At 47.6% G+C, this 20,632-nt stretch overlaps 4 protein-coding genes across 7 annotated transcripts in view; 1 reads left to right on the forward strand and 3 right to left on the reverse strand.

The window, feature by feature from the left end:
* Positions 1-20,632, reverse strand: part of LOC309381154 (uncharacterized protein) — a 111,951-nt gene that overhangs the window by 53,804 nt on the left and 37,515 nt on the right. The window contains exons 1-2 of one of the 2 annotated variants that reach the window (XM_081931721.1): positions 16,644-16,669; positions 16,362-16,443 (exon numbers count right to left, since the gene is read on the reverse strand). Coding sequence is in view for 1 of the 2 variants with exons in the window: in XM_081931722.1 (XP_081787848.1) it covers positions 15,235-15,361 (127 nt within the window). In the remaining variant the exon portion in view is untranslated. Of the gene's footprint in view, positions 1-15,234; positions 15,362-16,361; positions 16,444-16,643; positions 16,670-20,632 lie in introns of those variants that run through there. The other variant, XM_081931722.1, reaches the window with a different exon arrangement.
* LOC309353204 (zinc finger protein 213-like) overlaps positions 1-20,632 on the forward strand; it is a gene marked incomplete at its 3' end in the record, with an annotated part of 83,101 nt that overhangs the window by 43,407 nt on the left and 19,062 nt on the right. The gene's annotated exons all lie outside the window — the stretch shown is intronic.
* On the reverse strand, positions 3,022-8,800 carry LOC309353168 (uncharacterized protein). The gene is made up of 6 exons (XM_081882406.1): positions 8,694-8,800; positions 7,083-7,587; positions 6,836-6,917; positions 6,249-6,331; positions 4,827-4,953; positions 3,022-4,393 (listed from the first exon to the last, which is right to left on the reverse strand). The coding sequence occupies exons 2-6, from the start codon at positions 7,494-7,496 to the stop codon at positions 3,219-3,221; spliced, it is 1,881 nt and encodes a 626-aa protein (XP_081738532.1). The 5' UTR covers positions 7,497-7,587; positions 8,694-8,800; the 3' UTR covers positions 3,022-3,218.
* On the reverse strand, positions 13,024-15,214 carry LOC309380835 (uncharacterized protein; the record flags this gene model as incomplete). Its single annotated transcript, XM_081930932.1, has 2 exons — positions 13,024-14,376; positions 15,181-15,214. The coding sequence occupies 2 exons, from the start codon at positions 15,212-15,214 to the stop codon at positions 13,631-13,633; spliced, it is 780 nt and encodes a 259-aa protein (XP_081787058.1). The 3' UTR covers positions 13,024-13,630.

Raw genomic sequence — 20,632 nt, forward strand, 5'->3', positions numbered from 1 at the left:
ATGCGAATGCCACCTCCCAATATCGCAAGGGCTGTCTCATGGAAGATGGAGCAAGCTTGTTTTCTGCTGCTCTGGAGGGTAGGACACGAACCCATGGCCTCAAGTTACAAGAAAGGAGATTGTGACTAAATATCAGGAAGAAGTTACAGGTAGGCAGCCGTGTTGGTCTGCCGTAGTCAAAACAAATTTAAAAATTCCTTCCAGTAGCACCTTAGAGAGCAACTAAGTTTGTTATTGGTATGAGCTTTCATGTGCATGCACTTCTTCAGATAGACACGAAAGCTCATACCAAGAACAAACTTAGTTGGTCTCTAAGGTGTTACTGGAAGGAATTTTTTTATCAGGAAGAACTTTCTGGTGGTAAGATGGTGGTGGATTTTGCTTCCTTGGAGGTTCCCCTGAGGAGACGGGTGAGGTTTCATAGCCAGGTATCAGATGCTCACCAAAGGTTTTCCAGCTCCACAATAGTCCTACCCCACAAGGTTGGCGCAACCCCTAGAACCTTCTGCCTGGGAAGAGATGGAAGAGATGAATGCTCTGCACCAGAGCTTTTGTCCTATGGCTATTCTTAATGCCAAAGAGGATTCCCCCCCCCCACACACACTCCTCTTCCAACCCTCTCCCTCTAGGATGGGGTTGCCTACTTCTTGCAGAGCCTTTTCCCCTGCTTGCTCCTCCTCCTGTTCCTGACCAAGGAAGGGAGCAGCTCAGAGGCCAGCCAGGAGGGTCCCTCAAAATAAAGCATCTCTGGCTGTGCGCGATGCACTGGGCTCCTCTGGAACTCCTGCTTTCCAGCGGAAGAGATGGGTGGCCTAGGTCGCCTTCTTCTTCTTCTTCTTCTTCTTCTTCTTCTTCTTCTTCTTCTTCTTCTTCTTCTTCTTCTTCTTCTTCTTCTTCTTCTGCATTGGGGAGAAGGGGGAGTCCCAGGGCAGTAGGGGTATGTGCATGCAGGGCCTGTTCACACACCTTCCAAGTGCCCCTATGTTCCAGGGCTGTCCCTGATTTAGAGAAGCTGTCCTGGTTTCTGATTTTATCCCGGAATGCCCCCTTTTCCCTTAAAGGTAAAGGGACCCCTGACCATTAGGTCCAGTCGTGGCCACCTCTGGGGTTTTGTCGCTCATCTCACTTTATTGGCTGAGGGAGCCGGCGTACAGCTTCCGGGTCATGTGGCCAGCATGACTAAGCCGCTTCTGGTGAACCAGAGCAGTGCATGGAAACGCCGTTTACCTTCCCGCCAGAGCGGCACCTATTGATCTACTTGCACTTTGATGTGCTCTCGAACTGCTAGGCTGGCAGGAGCCATTTTCCTTTAGGATGTCCCTATTTTCATTGGAGATGTTTCAGAGGGAGATGGAGCTATCCAACCCCCAAACCGCCTGAAGGCAATCCTGCAGAGGGAAGCATTTTTGCTTAACGTTTTATAATGTTTTCATATACTGTATGCCCTAGAGTGGCTAGGGCACAGGACCCCTATTTGAATCAGTGAGATGTTGGAGTGCATGTGTTTTGCCCATGCATGGGGGGACCCTGAAGTCAGGGAGCAGAGGGTCTTGCCCCCTTCCTCTCTGCAAAGTCAGGAAAGGTTCAAGGTAAGTTTCCTTTCATCCACTTTGGGGGGGGACCTCTGGGTCAGGACAGCAGTGTAGCCTGAGTTATTGGCGCCCACTCCGACAGAGCCAAGTGGGGCAGCCTGCCCACCGGCACAGCCATCGCCCCACAAGTGAGCCCCAACAGAACGAGCTCCATTGGCCCCACGTCCTCAAGGCCCCGTTCCTCCTCCCTGGGGGTCCCTGGGGGTCCCTGAGGACTGGCTGCATGTAGACAGACATAAAAATACGCAAAAAGTGAAAACGGAAACCTGACTCACGCAATAAATAAACAAGGAAGATGGAGGGCCGAGAAAAGAAAAGGCTTCTTCTGCAGTGCAGAGTTAGACCTGGTTAGGGCGAGGAAACAAGCTGGGAGACGGCTGGAGGGGAGGAAAATTATGGTCCAATGCAACCAAGGCTGGTGAGGGTTCCTCATGGAGCCTTCCTGGTGGCCAAGAGGGAAGCAAGGAAGCAGACTTTGCCGTCTCAATAATGCTCCACTTTAACTGCCATTAACCTTTTAGAATGTATTAGGCACGGTTTCTGAGTGTTCTGCATTTGTGAATCTCCCCCCTCTTACGCTGCATTGCATCTCTCCTTACCTGACCCTGAAAGTGGGACAAATAGCAGGATGTTTTAGCAGCAGAGTGTAAATCAGCTCTCCGTGAAGCTATCTGAGACCCAGGAAGAGGATTTGAGGATGCTCTTCCTCACTGAAGGCGAGGTTGCCAGGGCAATGCTGGACACCTGAGACCTGAAATGGTCTAATGGCCTGGGCACATGGGGCCACTCCAAGGTGATGGGGGCTCTTTCCTGGGGTAGGAGGGAGAGCAGCTCTTGAGGACCCCAGGGTTAGAAGCCCCACCCCCAGCCTGGTGTGAAAATTGTACTCAGTCAACCACAGTTCTAAATTCCTTCCTTGACCAAAAGCACCAAAAGGCAGGAGCAAACAGGCAGATTCATCTCACAGAAATCCCTCAGTTGCCATCACATTTGGCGGGGTCACTTCCCTTCTAGGAGGGCTAGACACGGCCCGGAATCAACCCCCCACTGCTCCCAGTTTGGATGGCATGGCCTCTTCCTGCTTCTAGGCCAGCTGAGTCTGGCTCATCCCCCTGGGCTCTCAGGAAGCCTCCAAGATACCAGAAGGAAGGAATCCCTTTAGTCTTCTGCCCAGTTCTGGCTGTCCTGAGTAGAGGGACCTCTACTTATTACAGTGCTTACGACCTATTTTGACGGGCATTAATGATCCTGGCCCAACTGAACTGGCTGCCAATTAGCTTCCACACCCAATTCAAAGTGCTGGTTTTGACCTATAAAGCCATTACCATTATTATTATTATTATTATTATTATTATTATTATTATTATTATTATTTCTAACAATTCATGAAACCACAGTAAAACTAACAAACAATAAAAACTTCCTGAACTAAAAGTCAGATAGTTATTTATTTTCTTAACATCTAACAAGAGGGAGTTCCACAAGGCGGGTGACATTATCAAAAAGGCCCCTTGCCTTGTTCCATTTAACCTCACTTCCCACAATCAGGGAACTGGCAGAAGGCCTTCAGAAGTGGAACTCAGGATCTGTGTTGAACATATTAATCAAAGTCTCTGAAAATTAAATTCATAGACAGCCAATGTCTGGTTTCTCCCCACTGTGACGTCTTTGATGGCCTATGAGACTGGTCTTCTGACTGAAGCTCTGTCCACATTCCAAGCATTGATATGGTTTCTCTCCTGTATGAATTCTTTCATGGACTGTGAGATTGAACTTCCGATTGAAGCTCTTCCCACATTCCAAGCACTGATATGGTTTCTCCCCAGTATGAATCCTTTGATGGGAAGTGAGACTCTTTTTCCGATTGAAGCTCTTCCCACATTCCAAGCACTGATATGGTTTCTCCCCAGTATGAATCCTTTGATGGGCCATGAGACTGTTTTTCTGACTGAAACTCTTCCCACATTGTAAACACGTATATGATTTTTCCACTGTATGAATTCTTTCATGGGAAGTGAGACCATCTTTCCAACTGAAACTCTTCCCACATTCCATGCACTGATATGGCTTCTCCCCTGTATGAATTCTTTGATGTGTCCTGAGATGGGCACTTTTATGAAACCTCTTCCCACATTCCAAACACTGATATGGCTTCTCCCCTGTATGAATCCATTGATGGTCTATTAAACTTTTCTTCCAGGCGAAGCTCTGTCCACATTCCTTGCAGTTATATGGTTTCTCCCCTGTATGAATTCTTTCATGGGAAGTGAGACTATCTTTCCAACTGAAACTATTCCCACATTCCAAACACTGATATGGTTTCTCCCCTGTATGAATTCTTTGATGAGCTTTGAAACTTTTTTTCTGGGTAAAGCTCTTCCCACATTCCATACACTGATATGGTTTCTCCCCTGTATGAATTATTTGATGGGAAGTGAGACTTTTCTTCCAGGTGAAACTCTTTTCACATTCCAAGCACTGATATGGTTTCTTCCCTGTATGAATTATTTGATGGGAAGTGAGACTTTCCTTCCAGGTGAAGCTCTTCCCACATTCCAAGCATTGATATGGTTTCTCTCCTGTATGAATTCTTTGATGGGAAGTGAGATCTTTTTTCCAGGTGAAGCTCTTCCCACATTCCAGGCATTGATAGGATTTCTTCCCCAATGGATTTCTTCGGAGGGAAGTGGAATGGGAGCTTTGACTGAAGTTCTCTCTACACTCAAAATATTTACATTGCTTCTCCATGGCGTAGACATGGTCATGGTCTCCCTGGTTCTTAATCTCCGATTCATCACCATCTGCAACAAAGAAAGAAACGGATCACAGCCTCAGGGAGAAACGCAGCCCTCAGTTATTGATCTTTGCTAATTAATGCTTGGGACACGGGAAGAACTGAAGGGAATTAAAAGTAAGGCCTTACAACAGGCTTCACTGCTTTTGTTGACAGGCATCAATGAACATATGTATGGGAACCTGAATGTCAGGAGTGGGGCAGCAATAAATCACAAGGGGTAAGTGAAGTTAACTCCTTATGAGAAGCAACAGGCTGCTCAGAAGTGTCAGGCCTAGTGAGCACAGCAATACTTCCCTTTGGGTCTGGCCCCTATGATCCAGTTGTGGGGACTGAAGGCCCTGCCTTCCCACAACTGACTAAGTCTCCTCCTCTCCCAGATTCTTCCAAAGGGATCTTAAATTCCGAAAGAGATATCATGATCCAACAGGGAGCCTTACTGAGAGAGTTCATGATCCCACCATTCTCCTCCATGACTTCTTTATGCAGAGCTCTCTGGTCAGGATCCAGCAACGCCCATTCCTCGTCTGTGAAATGAACAGCTATATCTTCAAAGCATACAAGGCCCTAAAAGAAGAAGAGAAAAGTCTTGCTCTCAGACAGCAGAAAGATCATCTTCTACACATTGTGCTGCTGTTTTGTGTCTGTTTGTTGCTGTATGGTTTTAATGGGATTGTTTGGCTGTACATTATAATTATGGATGTACGTTTTAACATCTTAATGGAATTGTTTTATTGTGTATTTTAATGATGGATATTCATCTTTGTGTAAATGGGTGGAACTCCACCTGGTGTTCTTCAGATCCTTCTCTCTGCTCAACATTCCCCCCTTTCCTTTCCCCCTCTACTGTTCTGGAGGGGGAAACCTTCGCCATGTCCTACAGCCAACTTCAGGGGTGCAGGGGGTCACAGGGAGGGGAAGGAGGGGGAAAGCCCTATAGTGTAACTGATGGGACTCATTTGGTGAATTTTGGCCACTCTTTTTTATGGTTTGTCAGCTGTTGAGAAGCCTATCTTAGTATTAAATGTTGAATTGGTAAATAAAACTGAAGCTACTGATAGATAATACTAGCATCATTCAGAAGGTTAGTGAACTTGAGGTGATTGTTAATCATTCTCTGCACATAAACCTTCTGGAGTGGCCTTTACAGTCTTTGTTAAGGACAATGTTGACAGAAGTCTGTGGGAATGTTCAGGGATGCAGGAAAGGATATATTGTCTGATTATATCCTTATCTAACTTTCCCCTTATTTTTAAACATTCCCATTATTTTTAAACTTTGCAGAGGATCTGTTTTGCTCAGGCTCGCTAAAGCCTGTATAATAACTGTTCTGGTATTTTCCCCTTATTCCCTCATAAAAGATAAGACATGACGCAGTCTTCTACAAAAGTATAAAGAAGAGTTTGCTCACATTCAGATCCCAGAAGGCAGACTTAGCTTAATGAAGTAACATACACCTGGAAACTATCTCATAAGAAGTCAGTCCCTTTGTCCTCTCTTGGCTGGAGGCTGGAGGCCAAGAGAGCATCTCTTGGCTGGAGGCTGGAGACCAAGAGAGCATCTTTGGCTAAGCAGATGTTGTTTCTTCGATGCAGGTAGTCAAAGAGAGAGAGATGGCTGCCTTGCCCTGTCCTTTTGTCATTACCTGCACAGGTGAGGCCACACCCACCTCTGGTCACATGCAGAGGAAGTCTGTCCCAGCCCAGAAGGAAACAGGAAGTTTACCTGCTGGCTGGACAAACATTCCTCCCCATGTGTAAACATGTTCACTCTAGGAATGTTGTACTTGACTGCTCTTGGGTTTCATATCCTACAAAGTCAAGAGCAGGAGCCTCTTTTCCCACAATGCTCCGTCTCCCTACCTGATCTGGTTCCAGAGCTGCTGCTTCTCCTCTGCCGCCATGCAAAGATGAATGAGGAGGTATCCCTGGTATCATTCTGTCACCTGTGAGAGGCAAAGGGAAGTGGCCATTAGCACATGCTTTTCTTCGAGGTGAAGCAATGCACCTCTAACTACAGATGGTGCGCTCTATGCACGGCTACCTTTGAAGGGGACTCAGAAACTAGGCCAGAAGGAGGCTACCAGACTGGTGACTGGGAGCAGCTGCTGGGACCATATAACACTGGTCCTGAAAGACCTACACTGGCTCCTAGTATGTTTCCAAGCACAATTCAACATGTTGGTATTGACTTTTAAAGCGCTAAACAGCCCTGGCCCTGTAGACCTGAAGGAGCGTCTCCACACCAATCGTTCAGCCCGGACACTGAGGTTCAGCTCCAAGTGCCTTCTGGCAGTTCCCTCACTGCGAGGAGTAAAGCTACAGAGAACCAGGCAGAGGGACTTCTCTTGGCCCCAAGTGTCTTCCCCCAAAAGATGAAAAGAACCCACAGATTAGTTCCTAAATCCATAAAATGCAACCAAAGGGAGAAAAAGCTCCTTCCTCCTTACCTATTGGCCTGTCTCTCCTGACCAACGGAGTCTTCTCTGCCTCAGCGGAGTACAGGCCCATTTCTGCAAAGATAATCTTTCCCTGAAAGAGCAACAAGGATTCAGAACAGAGGATGGAGAGAAATATTAAAAAAGGAATGGCAAAGGGAAAACCATTTCAGGATTCTTTCCAAAAGCTTAGTAGAGGATTTCAGGATACTCTCCATTCTGTTCAGACGCGCTTGGGAGTATCCAAAGTCTCTCTCACCTGCTGCTCTGCCTGCTTCCTCTCCTCTGCCTGACTCAGGAGGAATCCTTCGGCCAGGGCCACCGCCTGGGAACTGGTCTCCGCTCCACATTCCCTCACCCAGCTCTCCATCTGTGGCGGAAGGACAGCCAGGAACTGCTCCAAGATCACCAGGTCCAGCATCTCAGCTTTCGTGTGCCTTTCTGGCTTCAGCCATTGACGGCAAAGGTGGTGGAGTTGGCTGCAAACTTCTCGGGGTCCTTTGGCCTCCTGGTAGCAGAAATGCCTGAACTGCTGGGTCTTCATATCAGAGTGGAGGGTGTCCTCCTCACCCAGGATCTTCTTCACGGAGCTTTCCCAGAATCCCTCACTGCTCCCAGTGTTGATGGCATGGCCCCTTCCTGCTTCTGGGCCGGCTGAGTCTTGCTCATCCATCTGTGTTCTCAGGAAGCCTCCAAGATATCGGAAGGAACCACTCGGCCTTCTGCTAAGTTCTGTCTGTCCTTATTAAAGAGGCTAGCAAATCCTACAAAGGAATACGTCTTTCTTGTATAAAATTGATATTATTATTATTATTATTATTATTATTATTATTATTATTATTATTTAAAATCCTATAATTCAAAGTTCAAGGTGTTTTTTTAAAAATAATATTGACAGCATCATCAAGTACCTTTTCTAATGACAAAGCAAAAAAAATTCCTTCCAGTAGCACCTTAAAGACCAACTAAGTTAGTTCTTGGTATGAGCTTTCGTGTGCATGCACACTTCTTCAGATACACTTTTCTAATGAGTCTGGCATCTTTTTTAGGGCCGGACGATGCCTGCTTTTCAACACCATAATACAGTATATCACCAGCATCCCAATACAGTGGTACCTCGGGTTAAGTACTTAATTCGTTCCAGACCTCCTGAAACTGTTCTTAACCTGAAGCACCATTTTAGCTAATGGGGCCTCCTGCTGCTGCACCGCCGGAGCATGATTTCTGTTCTGATCCTGAAGAAAAGTTCTTAACCCGAGTTAATATTTCTGGGTTAGTGGAGTCTGTAACCTGAAGCGTATGTAACCCGAGGTACCACTGTATTCCGGTTTTAAAACAGCTGCAATGGTTGTCCATTCAATGGAAGGGGCTCACATGAGGGTTCACTTAGACCCCCACAAATCTGAAGAAGCGCCTCCTTCCCTACAGTCCCTCTGGCGTGGGGAGGCTGGCAGAGGGGGTCCTCTTGTATTTGGGGGGCAGGGTGGCCCCAGAAAGGGCATCCTGGTGGGAGTTCCTGGGCTGGGGCATACCCTCCCCACAGAGGCCCCCCCCCGCCCCTCTTTCCCAAGGCCTCTGACCCCACAGACAGGTGTTTCCAGGACCCAGAAGTCTGGGAAGGGGAGCTGCTCAGCATGTTTCCCCCGGGCTGCCATCTCTGCCCATCTTTCCCTAACCTGAAAGGGGCTTCTTTGCCTGCCTTTTCCCAGCATCCCAAGGGAGACCACCGTGGCAAGCTCGCCCCCTCCCGGGCTCTGCAGAGGAAGGAGGGGGGCAGGACCCTCCTCTCCCGGACCCCCCATGCACCCTCCCGCTGCAGCCCTGGGACCCCTTTCTCCCAAGGGGGGGGGGGGAGAGAGAGGAGGCTCACCGCATCCCGGGAGGCGCCCCCTTGCACGGGGCGGGAGGCAGGCGAAACCTCTCCCCGCTTCCCCGCTTGCAGGAAATGACGGGAGGGAGGGGGAGGGGGCTTTGCTGGGGGGGGCCTGGTCCCTCCCCCTCCTTCCTTTCCTCTTCTCTCTAGGAGTCCAGCTCAGTTCCCTGCGACCCTTGCAAAGCGGAGCGCCCCGATCTCAGCCCCCCATCTAGAAATGATGAATGAGGAGGAGCCCCGCCCTTTGCACCCGCCCAGAGAGGTTTTCTTTTGCGGGAGGGGGACAGAAGTTGGCAGAGGCCAGAAGGGCTTCCTCCGGTCTTATGGAGGCTTCCAAGGGAAAACACCTGCAGTTCAGATATGAAGATCCTGCAGCTCAGGCAGTTCTGCTACCTGGAGGCCAAAGGACCCCGAGAAGCTTGCAACCGGCTCCTGCAGTCTTGCTAGGAACCAAGCCTGGACTCCACCACAGTCCAGATTCTGAGCTTTCTTTAAGTACAGAAGGAATATTGCAGAAGGAATATTGTATAGGTTGGGGGGGGGGTGTTGCCCCTCCAGCAGATATCATGAACATGCAGCCCACTACCAAAATCAGCACAATCACTTTTGTGACATTTGTGATTTGTCCCCACAAAACACTTCATCACAGTTTCTTCCTGTCTCTTCAAAGGGCCTTTGCTGCATGATACCAAATGTAAGAATTCACTGATCAATGGATCTCTGTACTGGCTCACTGGGAAAACTTCAGAAATTCCTATAGACATGTGAGCTCAGCTACTCAGCAGCCCCTCTGCCTGAGTGATAATCCCTGGCATCCTGATACCTGAGTGCCAGACAGGTAGCCATTCCAGAAATAACAAACCCAGATGAAGACAAAAGGGTGGGATGAACTTGGCTGGGAAAGAGGGAAATGTAAATGTCTCTTTTCTTACACTTGATGGGTGTTTGGTAGAGGACAGGGGGAACCATGGGGCAGGGTCCAGGATGCTCAGATTACTGCCACCAGACCTCCCCTTTCATGATGTAACCATGATGTATGAGTGATGTAGTCTTAGGGGTGTAGCATGGGGGATTAGCATCTAATAAAAATTTGGGTTCTCTTTTGTTCAGGGCTTCCATCTTGTTCCACCTGGTGGCAGGTGGGAGTCCTGTCGCAACTGTCTTCAATAAAGACTAAGCCTACTGGCTGCTGTTTTGCTCTGGTATTTCTGGCTGGTGTCCTTGTTTTTTGTCCAAGCAAGCCCTCAGATTTCTCCGTTAATAGGAAGAAGCTGAAGTAAACCTCTAGCCCTCCTAGAGGGACAGTGACCACTCAAAATATGCAGGCAACTGAAGGGGTTAATGGGGGCACCCACAGGAAGATGATGGCTGGCTGGCAAAGGACCCTGTGTGAGAGGCTAGGGAGGGAGGGAAGCTTTTGGGGTTAGCCAGGATTTTTTTTGGGGGGGGAGAACCTCCTTAGCTATGTACTTTTGATTTTTTTTTTAATTGGGGGTGGGCAGCTGTCCCTCCTTGCTGCCCCTTGGCTATGCCCATGGGCTGGGAGAAGAAAGGGCAGCTCCCAGGTGAGAGCTGGGAGGGCCTACCTGCTTCTCTGAGAGACAAGGATCAAGATCTGCCTTTGAGAGCCCTCTGAACTTTCCCCCATGGAGCCCCCGCTCCTGTTCTCACAAGGGCCAACCAGGGGCCTCCTCTGGGAAGCCCCCCCCCAGCAGGACTGGAGCGCAAGGGCAACACTTTCCACCTGTGGTGCCCGGCATCTGGGATTTGGAAGCACTGCAGAGCACGGCCCAAAGGGCAAGGAGCCGCCCACAGCTCCACGCATCAGTCGCATGCTTTTTTAAAAGCCATCTAGCTTGGTGGGCATCTATGAAGAAGCACTTTCTTCTCTCTGCCCTCCATCTTCCAACAGTCCTTATTTATTTACTGCACAGGTCAGGTTTTTGTCTTTGTATTTTGTGCATATTCTATGTCCAAATGTTTCCGTCTGCCCACAACTCCTGTCAATAAAAGGAGCCTCTGCACAGCTAGTCGGCAGCTTGCTTCTGCACAGCTCACCTCCATCCGACCTCCCGTCCTGTTATTCCTACACAAATCTTTCCGTCTGCCCACAACTCTTGTTAATAAAAGGAGCCTCTGCACAGCTCACCTGCATCCAACCTCCCCTCGTCCTCTGTTATTCCTACACAAATGTTTCCATCTGCCCACAACTTCTGTTAATAAATGTGACGTATTCATCAATCTGAATGGGGTTTATTTGCATGAAATCTTTCCTGACCCGAAGACACACACCCACACCGCAGAAGTGGCAAGCAGTGTATGGATCTAAAGGAAGACTACAGTGGTACCTCGGGTTAAATGCACTTCAGGTTACATATGCTTCAGGTTACAGACTCTGCTAACCCAGAAATAGTGCTTCAGGTTAAGAACTTTGCTTCAGGATGAGAACAGAAATCGTTCTCCGGCGGTGCAGCAGCAGCAAGAGGCCCCATTAGCTAAAGCGATGCTTTAGGTTAAGAACAGTTTCGGGTTAAGTATGGACCTCCGGAACGAATTAAGTACTTAACCCAAGGTACCACTGTAGTTGCAAACTCATGGCCACCCTGGCTTTTCAGAGAAGGGGGCAGAACCCTCTTCTCCCAGACTTGGGGGTCTTCTCCATGCATTAGAGCCCCTCCCCCTGCAGCCCTGGGCCCCCCTCTCCTCCCTTCTCTCCACTGCACCCTAAGGCAGAAAGGAGACTCACCAGGTTCCAGGAGGCTCCACAGAGGTAGCCTTGGCAGAGCAGAGATGCAACAGCCACCTGCCTCCCCTTGCAGAAAGGGGCTTTTGCGCTGGAGGACCCTTCCCCCGCTTTTATTTCCTGCCCCTCTAGGAATCCAGCTCAGTTCCTTTGAAGCCTTGCAAAGCTGAACGCAGGCAGCTCTCCCCTCTCTCCCTATGTGGTTTCTCTCTTGAAAGCAGGAGTCAACAACAAGCCCCACACATTGCACTGCCTTCACTCCTAGGTGCTCTGGCACTGCCCACCCACCCGTGCCCCCTCCCCATTTTATTCCAGATGCACAGCTATGAGCTGGGTCTTGACTGGGTCTTTCATCAGACCACCGCTTTATTCCCGCTGCCACCTTGGAGAACTCTTATCTGAACACTTTACCCCTCACTTAGCAGAGGAGGAGATGTGTGGTGAAATGCAACTGATTTATTAAAACAAACACACAAGGGTTTCAAGATAATGTTGGGTACATCAACTTATGATTTCAGATGTTCCTGCTCCTCTTTTTGTCACCTGACTACAATGGGTGTTATAATGCTGTTTCTCTACTACTAATCTATCAACCCTGCTTGACAACAACCACTACTCTCACACTCCGTCTCCACTGAGGAGGCTGCTGGAGAGGCCAGGGACCATCTTGAGAGACCTGCTCCTTGCCTTGCAGGCCTTTTCCACCTGGCTTGGGAAAGTGGGGTCTGGACTGCTTGCCGTTGCTCCCAAGCACCTCTGAAGTACAGCAAACAGAAAACTCCTTCTTCATCCTGGATACAATCCTTTGCTCCTTGCATCCGCTCAGAATGTACTTGGAATAATTAAAGGAGGACAGCAGGAAGGGAAACCTCAGCTTACCCTTCTCACAGAGGGAAACCTGAAACTTGTGGCTATTCTGGAAGAGGTTGTGTGTGTGTTGAGCAGAAACCAGAAAGAGCTTCAAGGGGACACGACCATTGCAGACGTGACATGAAGCAGGTATTCAACCCCTTGCCCAATGACTTGCACCTCACAGATCTGGCTAGGAAGAGATATTGGGCACTGAGGGTGTGTGCACCCCATGGTTTTAAGAGACAATGTCAATTTTTTGCTGGATTGCCAAATGAGAAGAACACTGTTGCAACTCTCACCTGCATATTCATAAAGTGTCCTCAAATTAAATTCACACACAGCCATTGATATGGTTTCTCCCTGCCATGAGTTCTTGAAGGGCCATTGAGACTGGCCCTCTGACTGAAGCCCTTTTCACATTCCAAGCACTGCTATGCTTTCTTCCCAGTATGAATTCTTTGATGGGCTGTGAGGTTGTTCTTACTCAAGCACGTTGCACTTTCCAAGAGCTGATACAAGAGGTTTGTCCACTGTATAAAGTAATTGATGGGAAGTGAGACTTTCCTTCCAGGTGAAGCTCTTTCCACATTCCAAGCACTGATACGGTTTATCTGATACGGCACTGATATGGTCTCATTGCTATGGCAACGTATAGCAAATGGAAGAAAGGGGAAATCACAAAGGAGGAGTATACACAAGTAGCCAACAGTTGCAGGGAGGTCTAGGCAGAAATAAGTCATGCGAGACCAATATAACTTCTTTTTTTGATGGAGTAACAAGTTGGTCGATCAGGGGAATGCTGTGGACATAGTGTATCTTGATTTCAGTAAGGCTTTTTGACTAAGTCCCCCATGATATTCTCACGAGGAACCTGATACAATGTGGGCTGAACTAGGTAACTGTTAGGTGGGTTTGTAAGTGTTGACTGACTGAACCCAAAGAGTACTCATTAATGGTTCCTTGTTATCCTGGAAAATAGAGACAAATGGGGTGCCCCAGCGATCTGTCCCGGGCCCGTTGTTGTTCAACATCTTTATAAACAACTTAGATGAAGGAACTGAGGGATGCTCATCAAATTTGCAGATGGCACCAAACTGGGAGGGGTAGCTAATGCCACAGAAGACAGAATTGGAGAACAGGGAACAAACTAACAAAATGAATTTCAATAGGGACGAATGTCAGGTTCCGCACTTTGGCATAAATATACGATGGGAGACACCTGGCTTGCCAATAGTACATGTGAAAAGGATCTAGGGGTCTTAGTGGACTGCAAGCTTTACATGTGTGAACAGTGATGCAGCAGCAGCAAAAAAGAGAGCTAATGCTATTCTAAGCTGCATCAACAAAAGAATAGTGTCCCAATCCTGTGAGACTTTTGATGGGAAGTGAGATTGCAGCTCTGGTAAAAGCTCTTCCCACATTCCATGCACTGATATGGCTTCTCCCCTGTATGAATCCTTTGATGAGCAGTGAGACTTCCCTTCTGACTGAAACACTTTCCACACTCTTGGCACTGAAATGGTTTCTCCCCACGATGACTACTCTGATGCCGACGGAAGCTTACACTTGTATTAAAGCTCTTTCCACATTCCGTGCAGTGATAGGGTTTCTCCCCTGTATGAATTCTTTGATGGGAAGTGAGATTGGTGCTCCGACTGAAGCTCTTTCCACATTCCAAACACTGATAGGGTTTCTCCTCTGTATGAATTCTTTGATGGGAAGTGAGACTTTCCTTCCAGGTGAAACTTGTTCCACATTCCAAACACTGATAGGGTTTCTCCATTGTATGAATTCTTTGATGGGAAGTAAGACTTTCCTTCTGCCTGAAGCTCTTTCCACACTCTTGGCACTGAAATGGTTTCTCCCCAGTGTGTATTCTTTGATGGCAAGTGAGACTCCACTTGGAATTGAAGCTCTTTCCACATTCCAAGCACTGATTTGGTTTCTTCCCGCTCTTAATTCTTTGATGGGAAGTGGAATGGGAACTCTGACTGAAGCTCTCTCCACACTCCAAATATTTATATGGCTTCTCCACTGTGTGGATTTTGTCATGGTCTCCCTTGTTAATTTCCAATTCATCTCCAGCTGTATCAAAAAGAGAAAGACATTAGAGCACCAGGAAGAGAGAGAGCTCCAAGTTGTTGTTGTTGTTGTTGTTGTTATTATTATTATTATTATTAATAATAATAATAATAATAATAATTTATTACCCTTTGTCAGTGATAAATGCATGGTTAGGAGGCTGCCTAATAATAAAATTGTCATCATAATAACATTCCTCTCCCGCACACTTTTACAGGCCATAGATTAATGAACAATGGTAACTTACTAAAAGTCTTACTACAGGGTTCATTGACTTTTCTGACAAGCATTAACAGGCATACTTATGTGAACCTGAGATTCAGAAACCCTGGCTCTTTTCTTTGCTGGATTTTGTTTGATCTAATAATGGAATCCAATCTATCTCCCATGTCAGAAGTCTCTTTGGTCTACCAAGAACAGACAGAAAGAAGGAAAGACATGAGAACATAACAGAACATAACCATTCTGAAGCCTACATTTAAAAAGGCGAGGGCAGTTCAGACCAGCCAGATCATGGTTTAAAAAGGCAAAATTGGAGGAAGAATATTCAGAGATAAAAGAGCTGATAACTCTCCATTCACAGTTCACTGTGCGGCTGTCAAAATCCCAGATGTTGTGGGTCAGGCTTCCTCAACCTCGGCCCTCCAGATGTTTTGCGACTACTATTCCCCGCATGCCTTGCCACTGGTCCTGCTAGCTAGGGATCATGGGAGTTGTAGGCCAAAAACATCTGGAGGGCCGAAGTTGAGGAAGCCTGCTGTGGGTGTTGTTGTTTAGCTCCATCAAAATACTTGAGGTTCACCTCACAGAGATCCGTACTGAATTTCAAAACAGATATCATGATCTAACAGGGAGCCGTACCGAGAGAGTCCGTGATCCCACGATTCTCCCCCATGACTTCCTTATGCAGAGCTCTCTGGTCAGGATCCAGCAACGCCCATTCCTCGTCTGTGAAATGAACAGCTACATCTTCAAAGCACACCAGACCCTAATATAAAAAGGGGAAAGTCTTCTTCTTAGAAAACATTATCTACTACACATTGCTTTGCTGTTTTCTGCCTGTTAATTGCTGAGTTCTTTTAATGGGATTGTTTTGTTGTACATTTTAATTATGGATGCTTCTTTTACATGTCTTTCAATAATGGGTATTAATCTATGTGTAAACGGGGGGGGGGGGGTTCACATGGCACTCTTCAAATCAGTCTGCGCAAGCGTCCCTGTTTCCCAGATGGAAGGATCCCCTTTCCTCTCCCCGCCTGATGTTCTGGAGGGGGAAACCTCCCCAATGCCCTAAGACCAACTTCAAGGGGGTGCAGGGGGTCACAGGAGTGGAAGGAGGGAGAAAGTGCAACTGATGGGGCTCATTTGGTGAATCCTGGCCACTATTATTTTTATGGTTAGAAGCCTATTTTAATATTAAATGGGAAATCAATAACTAAAACTACAATTACGGATAAATAATACCAGCAATATTCATAAGGCCAGTTAAGGTGAGATGGCTGTTTGTTAACCTTCTGGAATTGCATTTTAGGTCTTTGTTAAGGACAGGCATGACAAACCAAGATGAGGAGAGGGATTCATCCTGGCCCAGAGGCACCTGGCTGCCCCATCTCTCAGCCTCCTTCCCCATAATGCTCCTTCCTCCTACCTGAATTCTTTCCACAGCCACTGCTTCCCCTCCACCAGGAAAAGATGGATGAGGAGCTCTTGCCATCGTCCTTCTGTCAGCTGCAAGACAAAATGTCAGTGGGAAGTCTTAGCGCCTGCTTCTCAGAGATTTAAGCAGCACTGAATACAGAAGAGCCTTTCTAAAAGCCTCACCTGCTGAGTGAATGTTGATGTTTGTACCCATTTCATATGTTAGTTGTGCAAAAACACATCTCCCCTCCTTTGGGCTCTTGGCCCCAAATGATTAAAAGAAGCTACAGAATAGTTCCAAAATGAACAGAATGTGACCAAACAGCGGGAAAAAACTCCTTCCTCCTTACCCAGCGGCTTCTCTCTGGTGTCCAACGGAGTCTTCTCTGCCTCAGAGGAATCTTGGGTTCTTTCTGCAAACAGATCCTTTCCCTGAAAGAGAAACAAGGATTCAAAACAGAGAACGGGAAGAAGGATTGGAAAAGGAATGGCAGAAGCAAAAGATTTAGGGTTATCTAATATGATCCACTTAATGCTTTCCAAAAATAGATGGGCCATTAGAAGAGAGTTTGGGTACACTCTCCCTCCTGTTTGGCGCCCCTTGAGAGTATCCAAAGGACAGTCTCTCTCACCTGCTGCTCTGCCTGACTCAGGAGGAATCCTTCGGCCAGGGCCACCGCCTGGGAACTGGTCTCTGCTCCACATTCCCTCACCCAGCTCTCCATCTCTGGTGGAAGGACAGTCAGGAACTGCTCCAAGACCACCAGGTCAAGCATCTCGGCTTTCGTGTGCTTTTCTGGCTTCAGCCACTGATAGTAAAGGTGGTAGAGTCGGCTGCAAATCTCTCGGGGTCCTTTGGCCTCCTGGTAGCAGAACTGCCTGAACTGCTGGCTCTGCAAATCTGAGCAGAGAGTGTCCTCCTCACCCAGGATCTTCTTCACAGAGTTTTCCCAGAATCCCCCACTGCTCCTAGTTTGGATAGCATAACCTCTTCCTGCTTCAGGGCCAGCTGAGTCTGGCTCATCCATCTGGGCTCTCAGGAAGCTTCCAAAAGATCGGAATGAATCCCTTGGTCTTCTGCCAACAGGGGCTAGCAACTTCTACAAAGCAAACAGATTGTTCCATTATAAAATTGATACACGGTCAGGAGAATAAAAATGTTCCCTGAATTAAGCATGGCTGAGTCTTGTGAGATGAAATGCCTGGTTTCTTCCACCTTTCAGTGTTTTCAGTGAACATATGCCATTAGAACTGCGATTGAAGAGTCATTTGTACCGAGTGTTATTTGGACACTGAGCTAGACTTGGGGTGCTAACCCTGGGGTCCTCAAGAGTTGCTCTCCCTCCCACTCCAGTGCACATTTCTTTCCTGCTTCGGTCACTTTTTCTAGCACTTGAGATCTGCAACGTTCTCATACTACTTTGGTGAGGTCCTTTTGTCTTTGCTCTGAGGCCCAGATACGTATGTGTTCAAAAGTGGACCTAAACCCCGGTTGAAACAGATCTAGGAAATCAATTTCCTCCAGGAACGCCTGGATCTGGTCCGTTATGAACCTCTCAAGAACCTTGCCCAATAAGGGGAGGCTGGCAACTGGCCTGCAGTTACTTAGATTTTCCAAATGCAGGGAGGGTTTCTTGAGATGTGGTTGGTTCTACCCCCGCCTCCTTCAGGCAGGAAAGGACCACCCACTCATGCAGGGAGGCAATGACCATCTCCCTGGCCCAGCCAGCTGTCTCCTCCCTGCCATAATAATAATAATATCCGCCTATCTGGCTGGTTTTCCCCAGCCACTCTGGGCGGCTTCCAACCGAATATTAAAAACAATACAGCATCAGACATTAAAAACTTCCCTAAACAGGGCCACCTTCAATTGTCTTTTAAAAGTAAAATAGTTGTTTATTGCCTTGACATCTGCTGGGAGGGTGTTCCACAGGGCGGGCGCCACCGCCAAGAAGGCCCTCTGCCTGGTTCCCTGTAACCTCACTTCTTGCACTGAGGGAACAGCCAGAAGGCCCTCAGAGCTGGACCTCAGTGCTATTTCTTCTCATCGAAGAAGGACAAAGGTCCAGACTGCAAGTGGTTGCACTGACTGATCTGGGAACTTGTCCACATCCGCGAGTCTCACTAACTGAAACTCATCCAACACAAGAGGACTAGACTGGGCTCTGGACACCCCATGAGATTCATCTGCTATTACAGCAAACTCAAGGTCTGGGTGGATTCAAGTGATTTTATCCTCAAAAGGATTTGCAAAAAAGTCACAGTGAGCTGCTGCTGACTGTAAAGGATTCCATACTACCTGGAAGAGCTCTGCTGGGTGGCACAATGAGGGTGCAATGGAAGCTTCTGTGCTGCCTTCCCTGCCACTAGGCAGAGTCCATGATGAGCCCTCACCAGTGTCCGGTTGATTCAACCAGGTTTTCCCTCCACTCCCATATGAGGCATCTCCCAGCTTTTTTCCTTGCCCCAAGCACTGGGGTGTACCAGGTTTAACTCTGCACTGCATAAAGAAGCACTTTCTTTTCTTTGCCCTCCGTCTTCCAATGTTCCTCATTATTACTGTTATTATTCATTTCACTTCTATACCGCTTTATATTTTTAAAGAAAATCTCAAAGCTGTTACAGCAAACATCAATAAAACAATCCAGAATCAAACATTTCTGAAGAAAGTCAGATATGAAGTATACAGTCAAAGCAACATAATTAACACGAAGCTAAAATATTATCTTTAAAAAATTCAAAATAAAACATTACAAAGGAGAAGGTCAACTACAGTATACATATTCAACACAAAGTTAACCAAAAAAATCTTAAACATTTCAAAACATTGCTAAGTGAAGTCAGATATAAAATACATATAAATTATTTGCATCACCTAATCACTCTATAATTCCACCGTAATCAGTTTTGCCTGACATATTTGCAAATACACTTATAACTGGGTATTAAAGGTGGATCTGTATTCCAAGAAGTTCATTCATTCATTGCATAGGTCAGTTTTGGCAGGGTTTTTTGTTTTTGCCGTATGTGTTGTCTGAATGTTCAAGTGGGCTACGACCTCTCTTAATAAATGCGACTTTTTCATCAATCTTAATGGGGTTTATTTGCATGCTCTCTTTCCCTGACCCAAAGACTCTTCCCCCAAGTGGCAGGCAGCCTACAGAGCCAAAGAGAGAGGAGAGTTGCAGCGGACCCACAGCAGAACTCTCTTTCTGGCTTTGCAGAGAGGAAGGGGGCAGACATCCCCCTCCCCTGCAGCCCTGGGACCCCCTTCTCCCCAGTGCACCCTAAGGGGGGGGGGGAGAGAGGAGACTCACCGGGTCCCAGGAGGCGCCACCGAAGCAGCGCTTGCGCACCTCTCCACCCCCCGCCCCTTGCAGGAAGAGAGGGGTTCTTGCTCTGGAGGACCCTCCCCCCGCCTTCATTTCCTCTCCTCTCTAGGAATCCAGCTTCGGTTGCTTTTAACCCTTGCCAAGCCGAGGGCAACAAAGCCATCCCTCTCTGCATACTGTGCTGTATCTCTGGAAAGGGACCCGAGGGTCCTCTAGTCGAACCCCCTGCAATGCAGGAATTGCGCTGGCACGCGTTCCTGGGTCAGCTCGAAGCGCCAACTTTCTGGTTAATTGCCAGGCGCGCTGATTCATGGGGTTATTTTGGGGGGGGGGTAGTGGGGGGCGGCACCCTCCTGGCTGGGTTCTGAGCGGCTTCCTCCCTTGTCCAGAAACAGGAGGAGGTGGAAAGGGATCTGCAAAGCAGGAAAGCCCTTAGAGAATCATGGAATCACATAGAGTGTGGGAACGTTGTGAGTTGAGGGAAGAGGCGGCGGCCTCCGCAAGATGGGCAGGGTAGGGGGAGGAGAAAGGCCGAGTATGACATCATAAAATGTCAAAGGAATAATAATAATAATAATAATAATAATAATAATAATAATAATAATAATAATAATAATAATAATAATTTTATTATTTATATGCCACCCACCTGGCTGGGTTGCCCCAGAAACTCTGGGCGGCTTCCAACACATAAAAACAACAAAACATCAAACATTACTAGTAACAATCTGATCCTCCTGAACGGTAGCTGCCAGGGCAATGAGCACCCAGTCATCTCACTCTCACGCCACATTCACCATGACCATTGAGCAGAAAAGCAAGTGACAGGAACACCAGTTTTCATGCCAAGCTGCACCCCGTAGAATTTGCTGGTTCAGAAAGCCAAAAGAAGACCAAAGTAGAAGGCGATCGACTGGGGGAAGGGATCAGCATCAACAAAGGACTCCTGCTCTGTCTGGGGAATGCCATCAGCGCCCTTGGGGAGGAAACCAAAAAGGGCAATTTTGTCCCTTACAGGGACTCCAAGTTAACACGCCTTTTGCAAGATTCCTTGGGAGGCAATAGCCACACCTTGAGGGTTGTCCATGTGAGCCCAGCAGATTCCAACCCTGAAGAGACTATGCTATGCTGATAGGGCCAGAAAATAAAGAACAAGCCGATAGTGGACACTGACCCTCAGGCAGCAGAGATCAGCCGGCTAAAGCTGCAGGTCTTACTACAGCAGACCTCATGGAGGGACCCTTCCAGTGTCTGTGGGTGGTGGGCCCTCAGAAAAGGTGCAATCTCTG

The sequence above is a fragment of the Podarcis melisellensis genome (assembly GCF_964234715.1).
Source record: "Podarcis melisellensis genome assembly, chromosome: 12".
Lineage (NCBI taxonomy): Eukaryota > Metazoa > Chordata > Lepidosauria > Squamata > Lacertidae > Podarcis > Podarcis melisellensis.